This window comes from Coloeus monedula (assembly GCF_965178545.1).
Source record: "Coloeus monedula genome assembly, chromosome: 1".
NCBI classification, from domain to species: domain Eukaryota; kingdom Metazoa; phylum Chordata; class Aves; order Passeriformes; family Corvidae; genus Coloeus; species Coloeus monedula.
The window spans coordinates 157,956,192-157,972,752 of NC_138781.1; the positions used below are offsets into that span (position 1 = coordinate 157,956,192).

Here is a 16,561-nt window from a genome sequence, read left to right on the forward strand (position 1 = left end):
CGCTCAGCAAAACCATTCCCTACCTTGTTTTTCCATTCTTCCCATCTTTCCCATGAGGCTTGAGCATGAGACAACGATGTCCAGGTGCAGGAGATGGTGAATCCTGCTAATGTGCTCAGTTCCTTGGAGGATTTTCCCTGGAATGTTTCTGGTACATATGACAAAGCTGCTGCTTATCCCTTGGGTGCATTGATTGTTGTTTGCTGCGAAAACAGGAAACTTTCCCAGTTTCTCAGGCGTGATCATAGGATGACTGGCTGTTGTTCAAGGCAGAGAAAGAGGATTGCACGGACCAGCTACAGGTTAATTGCTGATGTGGAGCCGCATCCTTTTGCAGACAGAAAAGCAGAGTCCCATCTTTTGGGCCGTGATCCAGTTTGATCCTTCCTAGCTGGAGAGGGAATGACTGCAAAACCAGCCCCAGGCCTCTGGCATCTCTTGGTAATTGGGAAATTACAGCAGGAAAGCTGACATGGAAGCTGAGGGAGCGAACTGAACATCTTTGTGTCCAGCTGGAACATGCACACAACACATTTGCTTAAGCAGGCAGTTTCAGGAGGGTCCTGCAGGGTGGTACAACAAGGCGACAACAGCCCAGCCCTGGCTCCGGTTCTTGCCTTGCAGGACCTGCCAAAACATTTCCATGCAAGCTCAAGGACACCCGAGGAGCTGCCCCTGGAGAGAACCATCCTGAGAAGCCTGGAGAAGCAGCTGTGAATGTCACGTAGGGGTGGGAGGGAGGCAGATCCATCACTCACTGATCTCACCTTGTCCTCTGCTGGAAAGCAGCCCTACATGATAATGAGAGCTGCCATCCTCCTGCTCACCTTTCCATCCCCCTTTCGTCCCACTAATACACTTCCCTCCACTTGGAAAAGTCGGCTTCAGAAAGTCCCAACCTCTGTTTACAATACTTTCACAGTAGCTCCTCTTTTCACCCTTTTCCCAAGGTGATCTTCATACCCAAAAGAATTTGGGCAACACAGGGAATTGGTTGAATCACCAGCACTGGAGGAATTTAAAAGATGTGTAGATGTGGCACTTGGGGACATGGTTTAGTGGCAGGTTTTGCAGTTCTGTGCTAACAGTGGGACTTGAACCTTTTTTTTGACCCAAATTATTTGATGATTCTATAATTTTTACTGTTCTGATACTCTGATGTAGCAGAAAAGATCCAGTGGGGCAGTTCTGCCCCAAAATATCTTATTTATAAGATTTATTTAGAATCTTACACAATTTTTATTTTAGTTATAAATCTTATTTGTAATCTTACTCATAACTCCTAATCTAGGAGTTATGGCCTGGGCTGCTTGCATTAAGGGATCCCAGAAAGGCTGTAAAGGTGTTTTTGGCTCTGGATAACAATAAGAAATTTAAGAGCAGAGGATAAAGACTTGGACGAATAAAATGTTGATCTGTTGTGGAAATAGACTGAAAGGAGCTTGAAGTGAGGTGGGTGTCAGATATTTCTCCCAAGTACCAAATGACAGGATGAGAGGAAACAGCCTCAAGATGCACCAGAGGAGATTTAGGTTGGATATCAGGAAAAATTCCTTCATGGAAGGGGTGGTCAAGCATTGGAAAAGGCTGCCCAGGGAAGTGGTGGAGTCACCATCCCTGTGAGAGGTCAAAAAATGTGTGAATGTGGCAAAATGTGACATGGTTTAGTAGTGAACATGCTGCTGGTTGATGGTTGGATTTGATGATCTTAAGGATCTTTTCCAACCTTAACAATTCCATGATTTGATGATTCTATGGAAGCAGTCCAAGGTCATCTTCTGCAGCCACCACCATGAGCTGACCTGATGATACCAGAGTTTGCAATGTGGCTAAATATGAGAATTATTTTCCTTTTTTCTCCCTAAAGCCATGAAACCAAGGGATTTTAGGGAGCTGTCAGCTCTTCTGTTTCTATTTCACAGGGTTCTGTAGAGGAGCTTGAAAATGCCATCCTTTTAAAGGAAAAAAAAGTCCACAAGACAAAATGACTTCAAATATGCCTTACAAAAAAACCCAAAACCAAAACAAAGAAAACCCTCATGACACTTCAAGTTCTGATCTTAATTTGATGCTGTAGAAGAGACCAGATTTGTAATTATTAAACACACACTAAAACTGGGGTAATTCAACCACAGAATGGTTGGACTGGAAGAGGCTTTAAAGATCACCCAGTTCCAAGCCTCTGCCATGGGACACCTTCCACTATCCCAGGTTGCTCCATGCCCTGTCCAACCTGGCCTTGTACAATTCCAGGGATGGGTCAGGAAGGAATATTGCCCTGGGTTTGATGATGGGGGCCTTTTGAACTGGTTTGGAACATTGTGACACCTCACAGGGATTTCCACATTCGTTTCTGATTTAATGACCAAGCACACAATGCCAAGTGTCTTTGGTTTCTCCATTTCTTCTCTGCTGAGTCCACGGCATTACATCTTCTGTATGAAAATTCTGACACATTCAGGACTGTTCAGTGGAATATTGGGTGGGACAGCGGAGTCCTTCTGGGGGCTTGTCCCAATGAAACATCTGTCCCGTGACTGCCTTTGGAAAAGAAGTTTGGCAGGGGAGCACAAGGAAATTTGCTGTGGGCCCAGGGGCAAATTTCTCCCCCATCCCACCATTCCTCGTGCACTGAATCATAAAACCACAGAATGGTTTGGGTTGGGAGGGACCTTGAAGATCATCCAGCTCCAACCCCCTGCGATGGCCAGGGACACCTTCCACTAGACCAGGTTGCTCCAAGCGCTGTCCAACCCAGCCTTGATTGAAGCAGCTCCTTGGAGACCTTGCCATGGTACAAGTTTCTCCTTCAAGAGATGATTCCTGCATTTCAGGCCTTCTTCTGGAGCAGTGGAGCAGGGCTGTAAAGATGGAAAGTGCTCATTAATTCTCCGCCACAGGCTCTGGGTTTGAAAGGCAGAATCCAAATCCAGGAGGCCGATGATGGTGGGAAGTGCTGAGCTCCCTCTCCGGTGGGATGGCCTGGCCTTGTGATGAGAATCGTTAGAGCTCAGCGTCAGCTGCACTTCTGGTGCCTGAAAAGATTATCTCCAGATAATCTTGGAGGTATTTAGCCAGCCATATGCTTTATTTCAACAGTAATATCTATTTCTTTTTGCATCTGAACATTGTTTATGTTAATTAAGGCTTCAGACTGCAGGCTGCATATGGGCTGTTGCTTCTTCTTTTTCTTTTTTTTTTTTTTTTCTGGGGCTAATTTGCAGATAGACGGTAACCTTGTCCCCTGAAAATGCTCCAATTCAGTTTGCTGTGCTCATGAATTCCCAGCTGGGCAAAGGGCTTCCTTGTCACCTCCTTACATCTTTTCCTGTCCCTCTCTCCCACACACGTAAAAAGAAAATCCCAAATATTCCTAATTTCCCACAGGTCACAAATCTTCTCTTAAATCACTGTTATCTTAATCCTGCTTGTGTCAGCTCCGAAGGAAGTCACCCCAAACCACCCTGCATTAGGGGTGTCTTTGAAATAAAATCAAATTAATATTCCTGCTCTGGTGTCATTTTCCTTGCACCAAGCAACTGGATCAAGAGTATGCTTTTTCTTCGTTTTCCATATTTTCCATATTTATTTTCCATATTTTCCATATTTTCCATATTTTTCATTTCCATTGATTTTTCCTAAAGAGCTAATTTAATAATAGCTGCTACTCTGATTATTGATCCTCTCAGACTGACAGAATATCGCTCTGTTCAGTGCCAGGCCAGTGCTCCTGGGGTACAGGTGAGAAAAAGGGCATCCAAAGGTGCCAAGCAAAACTTGAAAGGAAACTGAGTAATCTGAGTAGCTGAGCAGGAAGTTTTACAGTGGTTTGTTTTGCTTTCTGTGGAGAAACCAGGAGACTCAGCTAAGGGACGTGTGGGTGCATTTATTGACTGTTTATTCCAAATATCGGAGTTCTGTTAGTGCCCTCTTACAGGTCTGTATCCATTCACATCTCCTTTGTGTGCCTCAGTTTCCTTCTCATAGAACGGTTTGGGTTGGAAGGGACCTTCAGAATCATCTCATTCCATGGGCAGGGACACGTCCCACTATCCCAGGTTGCTCCAAGCCCCATCCAACCTGGCCTTGGACACTTCCAGGGATGAGGCAGCCACAGCTTCTGTGAACAACCTGTGCCAGGGCCTCCCCACCCTCCCAGGGAGGAATTTCTTCCTTACATTTAGGCTGAACCTCTCCTCTTTTAGTTTTAAATCGTTCCCCTTGTCCTGTCGCTCCATTCCCTCATCCAAACTCCAGCTCTCCTGGAGCCCCTGGAAGGGGCTCTGAGGTCTTTCTGGAGCCTTCTCTTCTCCAGGTGAACACCCCCAGCTCTCCCAGCCTGGCTCCAGAGCAGAGGAGCTCCAGCCCTCGGAGCATCTCCTCCTCTGGACTAATTCCAACAGGTTCATGTCTTTCCTGTGCTGAGGTTCCCAGAAGTGAAATCAGTACTCCAGGTGGGGTCTCACCAGAGCAGAGGGGAAGAATCCTCTCCCTTGATCTGCCCACACCACCGAGGATCCAGCCCAGGAGCCCAGGAGCCCGTTTGGCTTCCTTGGCTTTGAGCTAAATAGCATTGATGACACTTAATTTCCTTAAATAAATGTAGGGAAATTGCTGGACAACCCTTTATTTCACCAGAGCTTCAAATTTCAGTTTGAGTTACACAGATTTACCAAACTTGTGCTACATTTCAAATTCAGAGGCTCAGAAGTGCAGGATTTCTCCAGGAGGTTTGGTTTTGCTCCAATAAGCCTATACCGCCTTGCTGGATGTGTGAGATGTCTCACAGGATTTTCAGTAGCATAACTGAGAGCTCAGCCTGGCTTTGAACCAGTGGATTGATCACAGAAAGGGAAAATTATCTCTTGGATAATAGAATGACCCCTGTGAAAGAGTTTTACTGGTTTTATTTAGTTCTTAGGTCTCAACTAAGCAAAGCACAATCACTGCTTTGGTACTGAGGGTGTCCAAAACATTCTGAGCAGCTGCAGTGTTAAAGATTGATTTAAACCCATATTTAGCTTAGTGTTTAATGAATTTCAGCATTTACCTCTTTGGCATGAGATCCTTTGTAACTGCTTTAGCAGCCAATCAAAGATTTATTTTATTTTATTTTTAATCAGCCTATTTTTTTTTTTTTTTTCAAAAGCTGCAAACCTTTTCATGTCCCTTTCTCTTAGGAACCATCCACTCTTTAATTCAGCCCCGAGGTCCTGCACAAACAGTGACTCTGACACACTTTTTGCAGAAATATGATTGCAGGGGTGTTTTTGTGTCCCGGGCTATTGTGCAGAACCAAAGCGTCTGAAAGGCGCTTTGGGGCAGCCTTTGGCTGGAAATGAAAATTGCTTTTGGGAATCCCACAAAAAGGATTAACTTTGACTTCATCTCTGGTTTGTTCTCCAAATTAATAATCAATCTGCCAGCTGGACCTGTGCCAAGCACTCAACTCATTGGAGAAGGGGGAATGGCCCATGTGAAACAAGAACAGTCAGAGAACCACAGAGTTGTTTGGGTTGGAAAAAAACGTCTGGAGGTTCCTCGTATTTCTCAAATCTCAAATATTTACCCCAATTTTTAAACCTCCATGGCTCTTCCCACAACAAAAGCTCACTATTTGTGCAAATTCCTGTTTAGAGCAGCGTTTCTGTTTGAGAAAGTCCTTAAGTATGTGCTTAGCTCCTGTTTAAATCTACAAGACAGTGCTTAATTGCTTTTCCCCATCAAGTGCTCGAATAACGTTCAGAGTCATGTTGTAACATATGGTGAGACATTTTCCTGTGCAGCATCTTTGGAATCACACCGGAGATAAATCTGACCACGGACATTGGAGACAGAACCAACTTGTCAGTTGGTTCCCTGCTCACCATCCCAGCACAACGTTTTTTTACGCCAGTCTGGTTTGGGGATTTCTACAATTCCTTTTTGACTGGGTTGTAATCACTCCGACTACACTCTCCTCTAATATTCTGCCCACGTTTTCCCTTTAGTGGAGTTTCCTCTTTCTTCCCTCCACTCTGGAGACCGCCTGGAAATAATTCTGCTCCCTTATTAGCGTACCTGGATTCAATATTTGTGAAGAACTCAAATTCTGCTCTTTTTCTTTGCTTCTGAGCTTTGAGCACAGATTTCCCAGAACAAACTGGTGGTTTTTTTGGCAGAATCAAAGGCTTTTCTACTGATTTACAAATGAAACCTGAACCCACAGGCAAGCACACACCAACACATAAATGTTCCTCTCCTTCTGGACTTGTTCATTAATAGCCCATTGTCTTCTAAAGCTTTTAATCAGGCCCACAGTAAATGAATTTTGCATTCAAATGTGAAACAGGTCCTTTTTCAATATATCTGCTTTGTAATTTGAACTCCTGGCAGTGAAATAATCTTTATATGGCAAAATCCAGTGATTGAATTGTTTAGGATTTCAAGTCTGCCCTGAACTATGAGGCTTTTGGTAATACTTGATGATTGAACCAGACACTATCTGAGCAGGTATCTGCAACCAGCAAGACCCAAACTCGCTCAGATGCGTTCCCCTCGACCATGGAGAAACCCCGTTAGATCTCTCTTAGTGGTATTGAGTATGGGACCTGCAGCAAGTGATGCTGGACAGGCTCAAACACCCAAAATCACAAGGAATTATTGTGAGACCCCACCTGCAGTTGTGAGACCCTCACCTGGAACAACAAATCCAACTCTGGGGCCTCCGGCAGCAGAAGGACATGGAGCTGCTGGAGCAAGTACAGAAAAGGGCACAGAGATGCTCCAAGAGCTGGAGCCCCTCTGCTCTGGAGCCAGGCTGGGAGAGCTGGGAATGTTCACCTGGAAAAGGCTCCAGGGAGACCTCAGAGCCCCTTCCAGTGCCTAAAGGAGCTCCAAGAGAGCTGGAGAGGAACTTCGGACAAGGTCTGGAGTGACAGAACAAGGGGGAATGGTTTTAAACTGAAGAAGGCAGCATGAGATGGGATATTGGGAAGAAATTCCTCCCTGGGAGGGTGCGGAGGCCCTGGCACAGGTTGCCCAGAGAAGCTGTGGCTGCCCCATCCCTGGAAGTGTCCAAGGCCAGGTTGGATGGGGCTTGGAGCAGCCTGGGATAGTGGGAGGTGTCCCTGCCCGTGGCAGGGGGTTGGAATGAGGTGATCTTTTAAGACCCCTTCAAATCCAAACCACTCCAGGATTCTACATCCACACTGGGAATCAGTGAGAAGAGGCTGGTGGCTCTTCTGCCCTGTCCTCCTACCTCCAAATAGGTTTTCCCAACCCATCTCCAAGCTCCATCCCCAAAGGGTGCAGAGGTGTTCGCATCCAAAGGATTGCAGGGCAACAAGAAGAGGTAATTAGGGAGATCAGCAATGAGGAAGGAAAGGATGAAAGAAAAGTTATTCTTCTGAGGAGATTAAAACCAGAGGAATGGACACGGTCTTTGGAGCATTTGAGTGGTTTAATGACTAGTAATGACTAATTAATTAATAATCACTGGTAGTAATGAGGGTCAGATTTTCATTTCCCATTAAATGGCGTAGCTGGACTTATTCTGAGGTGATTTACACCAAGTTCCTGATTCAGCACATCCACAGCACCCATCCTTTATGTGATTTATAGCAGCTTTTAAAGCAAGGACTAGATGGCTTTGATCCAATTTCTTTCTTTGAGTCCAACAGGATAAATAAGCAGGCATCAGACCAGGTCTTTGAAAAGCAAAAGGTGGTTATTTTAATTTTTAATCTTTTTCTTGCCTCGATATCGCTGTGTACTCTTCTGTGTGCATCTGGAAATGGATTTCAGGTTGTGCCAAGTGTGGCTTTGGCCCTGGATTGATTTTATCCTGATACTGCATTCAGTGCTGTTGTCAGCTTTTCTGCCATGGGAGTGTGAGACCAGGCACAGCATCTGGGGAGTGTTACTTGTTTTCTGATACTTTCCCTGGGGTTTCCTGTTCTTGTTGGTTTTCTGATTTATTTTCCCTTTTTTTTTTCTTCCTTTCCTTTTGGATGAGGTTACTTCTGTTGATGTATGGCCCAGATCTGTCCTAGTGCACTTTGAAAGCTGGTAAATGAGTAAAGCTGGACTTTGGGATTGGAAGTGATGTGAGGGCAAATGTATTCCCACATTTGAAGAAGAGCTCAGATTCCTCGGGGCAGGGCGTGTCTGTGTGGGGCAATGTACACAGATTTGATGCTTTAAGAATGGAGATTTAAGCATTTCTATTTGTTGGGAAAGGCTGCTTAAACACAAAAAAGCTGAAGATAGAGTTAAGGATGAAAGGACAGGTTGGAACAACAACCTGGGGTTGTTTAGTCTGGAGAAGAAAAGGCTCCAGGGAGATCTCAGAGCCCCTTCCAGTGCCCAGAGGAGCTCCAAGAGAGCTGGAGAGGGACTTTGGACAAGGGATGGAGTGCCAGGACACAGGGAATGGCTTTAAACAGAGAGAGAGCAGGGTGAGATGGGATATTGGGAAGGAATTCTTCCCTGTGAGAGCAGAGAGGTGCTGACACAAGTTTTGCAGAGAAATTGTGGGTGTCCCATCTATGGAAGTGTCCAAGGCCAGGTTGGATGGGACATTGAGCAGCCTGGTCTAGTGGAAGGTGTCCCTGACCATGGCAAGGGGTTGGAATGAGATGGTCTTTAAGGTCCCTTCCAATACAAACCATTCTATGATTCCAAAATTCTATAATTAGGGGCCTTTTAAAAGCACTTTTCTAGATATCCTCAAACCCATAAATGAAAAAGATAAACAGAGCACTAAGAAACCCTCAGCTAACAAAAAAAAACCCACAACAAGCCAAATGAATCAATACCTACAAAAAAACCCCCACAACAGTCTGTTCCAGAGGGAAAGTAAAAGCTGTTGTGGAAATGTGGACAGAGGATAAATCGACGGCAAGCAATGCAAATTAAAAGCTTGAAAAATACAAGAGGAAAAAAGAAAGGTGCAGGAATTTTTTTCTTCAGAACAGCAAAAATGAATAAAAAGGAAAATTTAGAGTCTACTAAACCCCTAATAAATCCTGATGGTATTGGTTTGTTACTAGCTCAAAATGACAGATTTATTTATAATAATGCAGGAATTCCAATAAACGCCTGTATTCTGTAATTGGAAGAGAGCCTGGTTCCTTAATCCACATCCCAGCCTAATGAAATATTTTTCATTACACCAGCGGCTGGAAAACCTGCTCTACATCATCCCATAAAGTGAGAGTAGCGAGAGAGAGCAATTTGGAACGTGAGGATTTTAAAAGAGCAGGTTAAGACTAATTGGGGATCATTGCTCTTTAGGAAAAGAAAGGTGGAAGAGTTCCCCAAATCTGGAGAGAGGAGCATGTGTGTGTAAGCACAGCAGCCTCGCTTGTGTCTTAGGCACAATATCCATCTGAAACGGGCTCCAAAAATTTCAGGATTGTGGGTAATATTATGATTCTAATTGAATAATAGCACACTCATTAAAACAAGGCATTAATAGCAATCAACTTATGGCAAATAGATTTTGTCAAGCTAAATTAATACTTTCTAGGAGAATACAGAACTGGTTGCTGGAGTCTGGGAATTTGTCATTATTTGTACACATCATAAATAAGGCATTTTTCTTGGTGACAGGGGATAAACAGAACAACTCAATAATGCAGATCTTGGAAATACGAGCAGGACATAGAGAGGAGAATACAGAATTCAGATTTCCCTTGAGACTGGCCTTGGAACTGCTGGTCCTTTCCAAGAATGGTGTTGGGGGATGTCAGAAGGTGCATGAAAGGGAGCAAAGAACAATGCCAGGGTCTGAAAGTCTCCATGAAATGATGTGACAGCTCAGGGAAGATCATGTGAAGAATTGCTGATCCAGAGAAGACAGATTTATGTCCCATGAGATAAATGGACAGAGAACCACAGGATCACTGAGTGGTTCGGGTTGGAAGGCACCTTAAAAATCATCTCATTCCAACCCCCTGCCATGGGCAGGAACACCCTCCTCTAGACCAGGTTGCTCCAAACCCCATCCAGCCTGGCCTTGGACACTCCCAAGGATGGGACATCGAGACATTTAGTAGGGTCCAGACATTTAGAAAGCTCTGGATGAGCACCACAAAAAAAATATGTTCTGTGTGTTGCTCACAATTTCTACAGTAAAATTAATTTGCCTTTTTTGTTATGATTTTATCTTTTTAAACTATGAACAGTGCTTTAACCCAAACCAGAAATAATTCAGGGAGGTTCAGTGTCACGTGTTAAACAGGATCTGAGTAGATAATGACAGCAGGATGTGCTGGTGCTCTGTCACCCTGTTGGTCCCCAGCCCGTGGTAGCACAGGGAGGTGGAGAGAGGCTTGGAATCATTGCGTGAGGAGCAGGTCAGAGCCTGCACCGCATCGAGACCTGCAGAGAACTTGTCTGTGACTCAGGGCAGGTCCCTGGAGCCAGCAGCAGAGAGCTGTCCAGGCCATCTGTGATGCACCCAAGGCTGCTGAGCAGCTTGGCTCCATCTGGAGCTGCCATGGGCTCGCTGCTGGCGTTGCTGCCGAGGTGCCCTCCTCCGAGGATGGTCAGCTGTGGAGATGGGACATCTTTCCCTGTGTCCCTTCAGTGAAGGCAGATGGCCCTTTTGCTCTGCCTCCACATCCTGTCTCGGGCTCCTGTGAAGCCCACAGGGATCCTGACCTTCTCCCCAGCCATTCTCCCCTTCTGCAGTTGCTCTCCGCATCTGCACTCCCTGCATGACCATATCCCAGGAGACAAGACTGGACAAGATACAGAAGCAATGGGTGGAAAATGACTGCACTTTTTGGGTCCCCACTGTCCCAGCACACGAGACAGAGCAGGAGATTCCCCTTTTCCCTGGTTTAGGCCTTTGTGCTCACACAGATATGGGGCTGCAATAATCTTTCCCAATGAAACCTGTGAGATGAAGACCATGGAAACTTCCCCATCTATGGCCCCTTCTCCATTTTGCTGCTTTTCCCCAGCCTGAAAGGATGACAGGGGAAAGCAGGGATTTGTCCCTTTGACGTCTTCAGGTCCCTCTGGCCACGAGGGAGGAACATCCCTGCCATGCCCAGAGTTCTGGGAATGCAGGGAAGGGTTGAGGAGGGTCCTGGCCTGGCCTTTGGAAGTCCTGGCCCCAGAGAACTGAGAGGAGAGGGAAGAGGGGAGGGGTGGAGCTGTGAATTGGGATTCCTGTGGCTGAGGGAGGTCTATACACATCTATATGGGGTGTGGAGCAGGGGGTTGGGGGTGTATGGGGTGAGGGATGGGACTGGGGGGGGAGCAAGGTGTATTTTAGGTCTGTAGTGTTACATCCATAAATGGGATATGTGGGATAGAACTATAGGGATGGGGAGGTGTAGGGACAGAGCTATAGGATCATTTATCCATGTGTCCCACATGTGGATAAATGTGGTGGGTGTCCCAGGGCTATAGGGTTGTGCATGCACACATTGGGTGGAAAGTCATGCATAGGTATATGGGATCAATGGGGCAGAGCTATAGGGTTAAGGGTGTGTATATGGAACAAGTGGGACAGGGCTATAGGCTTAAGGAAACGGATATAGAATATGTAGGACTGGGCACAGGGCTAAGAAAGTGTATATGGGATAAGTGGGAAAGAGCTATAGGGTTAAGAAGGAGTATCTGGGGTATGTGGGGCAGGGTTGTAGGGTTAAAGTGTATATGGGATAAGTAGGACAGGGTTTTAGGGGTAAGGGGGCATCTACAGGAGATGTGGGACAGGACTATCGGGTCAGGACAGGGTATATGGAATATGTAGGGCAGGACTATAGGGTTAGGGACGTGTATATGGGATATGTGGGGCTATAGGGTTATGCATCCATGTAGTGGCTGTGTGGGATGAGGCTGTGCAGTTACGTGGGCACACACGGGATAGGTGGGCTATAGGGCTAGAGAGGTGTGTATGGGATGTGTGGGGCACGGCCATAGGGTTAGGGAGGAGTGTATGGCGATCGTGAGACCGGGCAGCCCGGGGGCTGCAGGGGGCCGCTCACACGTGTGTGGGGTGATGGAGGGGTCAGAGCGAGGTGGGGGACCCGGGAACGGGCCAGCACCAGGACCGGGATGGAGATGCAAGTCCGCTGGGGGGTTGGTGGGATGGGGGCGGCGGGGGGCGCGGTGCCCGCTCCCCGCCCGCCCTGACGGCCGCTCTCCCTTCTCTCCCCGCTCCGCCGCCCCGTCCCTCCCTCCCTGCTCTCCTCCCTCCAGCAGAGCCTCCGCCTCCGCCTCTCCGCCCGGCGCCTGGTCCTGGCGCGGCTGCCGAACGGTCCCGCTCGACGCCTCCCGGACCAAGTGCCTGTGTGACCGGCTCTCCGCCTTCGCCATCTTAGCCCAGCTCAGCCCCGACATGGTGAGTCCCGCCGGCGGCACCGCGGAGGGAGGAGCGGAGGGGCCGGGGAGGCGTGGGGACACACGGGGGACAGGGCGGAATCAAGCGGGAGGGAAGGGGACGCGGCCGGGATGCAGCGGAGCATCCCCGGCGCGCGGCTCTCGGGTACCGCGGAGGCGCGGCGGGGACAGCCCCGAGCGCCGCTGCTGCTGCTGCTGCAGTCCGGTGTCACCGGGACCGTGGAGACACAGCGTGAGGCTTTGCATAACCCTCCCCCTTCCTTCCCCGCCGTCCTTTCTCTCCCCTTCCCCCCGACCCTGACCGCAGCTTTGGGGACACGCACGCACGGACATCGGGGGTGCTGCCGCGCTGCGCCCCTGGTCCTCCCCATCCATCCTTCCATTCCCGTGCTGCGCCTTCGGACGTGAATCCCGCGAAATGTGGGGAGCCGCCGGCCCCCGCAGGCGTGTTCGCTCCCGTGGGCTCCCCACGCACGGAATCTCCGCACGTGGCTTATTTTGGGGGGGCGGAATCGCCCCGCTCCGCCTCCCTCCCCGCGTGTCTCCATCCCCGCCTCGGCGTCCTTGCCGCTCCCCCACGCAGTTTTGGAGGGTGTGGGGTGTGGGGGGAGGGTTCCCACTCTGGAGTCGGGGAGCGTGGAGGGGAGGAGTTGTGAAGTTTTGTCCGCTTGTCGGGGACACGAAGTCGGTGCCGCGTCTCGGACGGAGCCTTCGGGAAAGAAAAGTGCGAGATTCCTAGAAATTATCGCTGGGCGGCTGCACCCTGAGTCAGAGCGCGGGGAGGGTGCCAGGGCACTAAAACGGCGCTGGGGTGGGCAAAAGATACTTGCAATCTCTTCTCTTCCACGTTGTGCTTTTGGATTTCTTTTTCTTTTTTTAAAGTAGTTCATCCCTTTTTTGGACAGTTCCCAGGTTCACAGAGCAAAGCCACCCCCTCCTCCACCTAAAGCGTCTCCATTTGCCTGGGCACTGGGAGTTACTGGGCCCTTGCAATTATTTACTAATTATGGCTTGCTTGTTAAATGCTGGCTTAATTCGGCAGAAGGGGAGGGGAAAGGAAGAAAGGAAGGGTGAGGGTGGTAAAGGGAGAGGGGGGATCACATTTTCCGAGATGAAGGTTTGGTTTATTATTAGAAACACTAATGTATTTGGTCCACTAGTTACCATGGAAACAACATCTGCACTGAAGTGGTTTTAAAGACACAGTGTTGGTTGTGTTTGCCCGGGCCCCGAGCAGGCCCAGCCACCACTGGGCTGGGAAATGGGCTCTGGGACATTGGGCAGAGCGGCTTGTGGGGTCCTCTGCAGAGAGGCACCAACTCTGTGGTCTCAGGTAGAGATATTCTGCTTGAAGGATGCTCAGAGGTAGGACTGGGAGTGTGTTCCCGCTTGGAAGGGGTCTGGAAGCAGCTGGTTGCTTTGATCCTGGCATCCCTGCACCCACCTTCTTCCGTGCGCTGTTGTTTGCTTGTCCTCCCACCATAAACCGAGTGGGCAGGGAGGCAGCTGCTGGGCTGGTGCTCTCCAGGAGTGTGTCCAGCCTTCTCGAGGTGCCCAGGGTGATCTCAGGTGAGCCAGGTGGGATTTCTCACCTGCCCTGGGAAGTGTCCTGTCAGCAGCAGGGCTTCACCCTTCACCCCAAGCTCCAGCAGCTTTAGCGTCTGGCTCCAGAGGTTGTGATTGATGAATGAGCCTTGCCCTGTATGGGAAGGACTCTGAGATACCCTGAGAAAGTTTTGGGAGGTTGCATGGCTGGGGAAAATAAATTGGGATTTCTGCTGCAGGGAGGCTTTTAAGACAAAGCCTGGAATGAAGCGAGCCCAGATGTGCAGGTGAGCTGCTGGTGAAGGTCCTCTGCTGATCCATCTCCTGGAAGTGGGCAGAGGACCAGGAGCAGTGTGGGAAAAGCAAAGGAAATCTTTGCCTTGGCTAAAGTAGAAGTTTTTCTTATGTAGACTTTATGTTCACACAGTGCTTGGTATTATTTAATCAAGCAGTCTGGAAAAAAATGGTTAATTTGACATGGCCAGCTGCTGCTGCTCCCTCAGCTCCAGGTGTTTGGGTGTTCTCTGGATAGCACAGGGTGGGTGTCTGCCCTTTACCATCCATGCAGGTGTTTTTGCATTTGAGAGTGGGCTTGGCTGCAGGAGGATACAGCTTCCTTCCCCCAGGCATGTTTTATTATATCTGCAACTAAACTCACAGCTGCTCCACTGGGGTTTAGGCCTAAAATTGCTTCTTTCGCCCTCTTTCCAACTCCTCTGGCTGCTGGTTGGGTTATGTTTTCCCAACTCATTTTTCCCGGCCTCGAGCCCACTCATGAGTGTCAGGATGAGTCGTTTGGCTGTGTTGGGGGGAGAACTGGGGCTTGGATATCTCCTGAGTCCCCCAAATCCAAGGGTTTGATGATGATGGGAGCATCACCCAGGCTGAACCAGCTGGGACCCATCTCCTGCCTGTGCCTGCCCTGTGAGCTTGCAGGGCTGCGTTCATCCAGCCCCTCACTCCCTCGCTTTCCTCCCCAGATCTCATTCTGAACAAGCCCACGTTGCCTCCCGTCCCCAGAGGTGGCATCTCGTCATCGTTGGTGTCTGCGGTGGTGACATTTATAGTGCAGTTTTTCATGTGCCTTTGGAGCTCTCAGGACAAGAAGCTCCGTCCGCCTGTGTCATTAATATTATTTATTGCTATAAATCTCCCTTCTGGAGCCTTTGGCCCTGGCAGCTTGAAATATTTGTAACCCTGATGTGGGCACAGCTCCTTTGCAGTGGAAAAAGACTCTAAAAGGCTTTTGGGACGACTGTTGCTGCTAATTTGGATGGGCCAAGGGCAGTTTGCCTGGGCTGGGACCTGAGAGTTGCTTGTGTGGTGGGGAAAAGAAGCAGTTTTCCTTGATTTCGGTGAAGCTGGAGGCTGAAAGTGCTGTGTTTTGAATCAGTTTGGGAGATGGACATCCCTAAACCGTGATGGAGCTGTTCGGCTCATGCTCAAAAGCTGGAGTTCAGATTTGTGTTTGATTTCCTCTGCTGTTTCCACTCGACAGAGGCACCCTTGTGCCCTGCTTTGGCACAACTGCTGTTTGACCATCATGAATGATTAAAACCTCTTAAATTAAGGAACACAGACAAGCATTTTGGGACTGTGTTTTTGTTTTGAGCTTTATACCCTGCCTATCTTGGAAGGGCAATGCCCGTGGTGCTACACCTGCGCAGCGGCAGCGCTGACAGAGAATGAGGGCAAAAGGAAACCACAGAGCGGCATGTGAGGGTTGTGGTGGTGTTTTCTCAATATATTTTGGCAATTTTTGGAGGTGGGAAGGAGGTAGAGCAGGAGCCTGAGGATGCTCAGAAGAACCTTTCACTCTTTGGTTGCCTCATTTGAGTTCGGCTTGTGTTGTCTTTGCTGCCTTCCACCTTGTGCTTTAAAGCTTGGTTAAGGACAGCTTGGATGGGGCTTTGGGAAATTTGGTCTGGTGGAAGGTGTCTCTGTCCATGGCAGGGCAGCTGGAATTGGATGATCTTCAAGGTCCTTTCCACCCCAAACTGATGATTCTGTGATTTGTGCAGTGCTAAGGACTGGAGTAAAACTCTACAAATATATCTCTGCTCTCTCTCCCCCTCCTTGCTGGTCCTGCCTGCAGAAAGCTGATCAGAGTGAAGCATCTGAGCTGTCCTCTCATTTCTAGGCTTGATGAATATTCAGAGATGGTGGCAAGAACTTGTAGGGGTGCTGAGTTTGTTATGTCTGCTCTGAATTTTTGGGACACCTCGCCTCTGTGTCAGTGTTTTCTGACAGGCAAAACCAGCAGTTATAGAGTTTTGTGGGGTTTATTGTAGCAGAGTGAGTGCTGGCCAGGCAGCTGAGTGTCCACAGTGAGCAGACCTGTGCCAGTGGAGGTTTAGGTTGGATATTAGGGAAAAAATTCTTCATGGAAAGGGTTGTCAAGCATTGGAACAGGCTGCCCAAGGAAGTGGCGGAGTCGCCATCCCTGGGAGCGTTCAAGAAATGAGTGGATGTGGCACTTGGGTGCTGGGTTGATGGTTGGTCCTGATGATCTCAGAGATGTTTTCCAACCTTAATGATTCCAGGGTTTATATCCCTGGATGTTGCAAGAGGCTTTGTTCAGTGTTATCTCCAGTTTGCTTGGATGGAAGGCACCTTTCCTGGTGTGCTTCCTGCCCATGGGGATAAAGCTCCTCTCTCAACTCACAACATTTCT

General features: G+C 48.5%; 1 protein-coding gene across 1 annotated transcript in view; it reads left to right on the plus strand.

Annotated features, from left to right (window-relative positions):
- The window catches only part of ADGRB1 (adhesion G protein-coupled receptor B1), a gene marked incomplete at both ends in the record, with an annotated part of 200,630 nt that overhangs the window by 103,607 nt on the left and 80,462 nt on the right, over positions 1 to 16,561 (plus strand). The window contains one exon of the mRNA XM_082297557.1: positions 12,205 to 12,343. Coding sequence (XP_082153683.1) covers positions 12,205 to 12,343 — 139 coding nt within the window. The remainder of the gene's footprint in view (positions 1 to 12,204; positions 12,344 to 16,561) is intronic.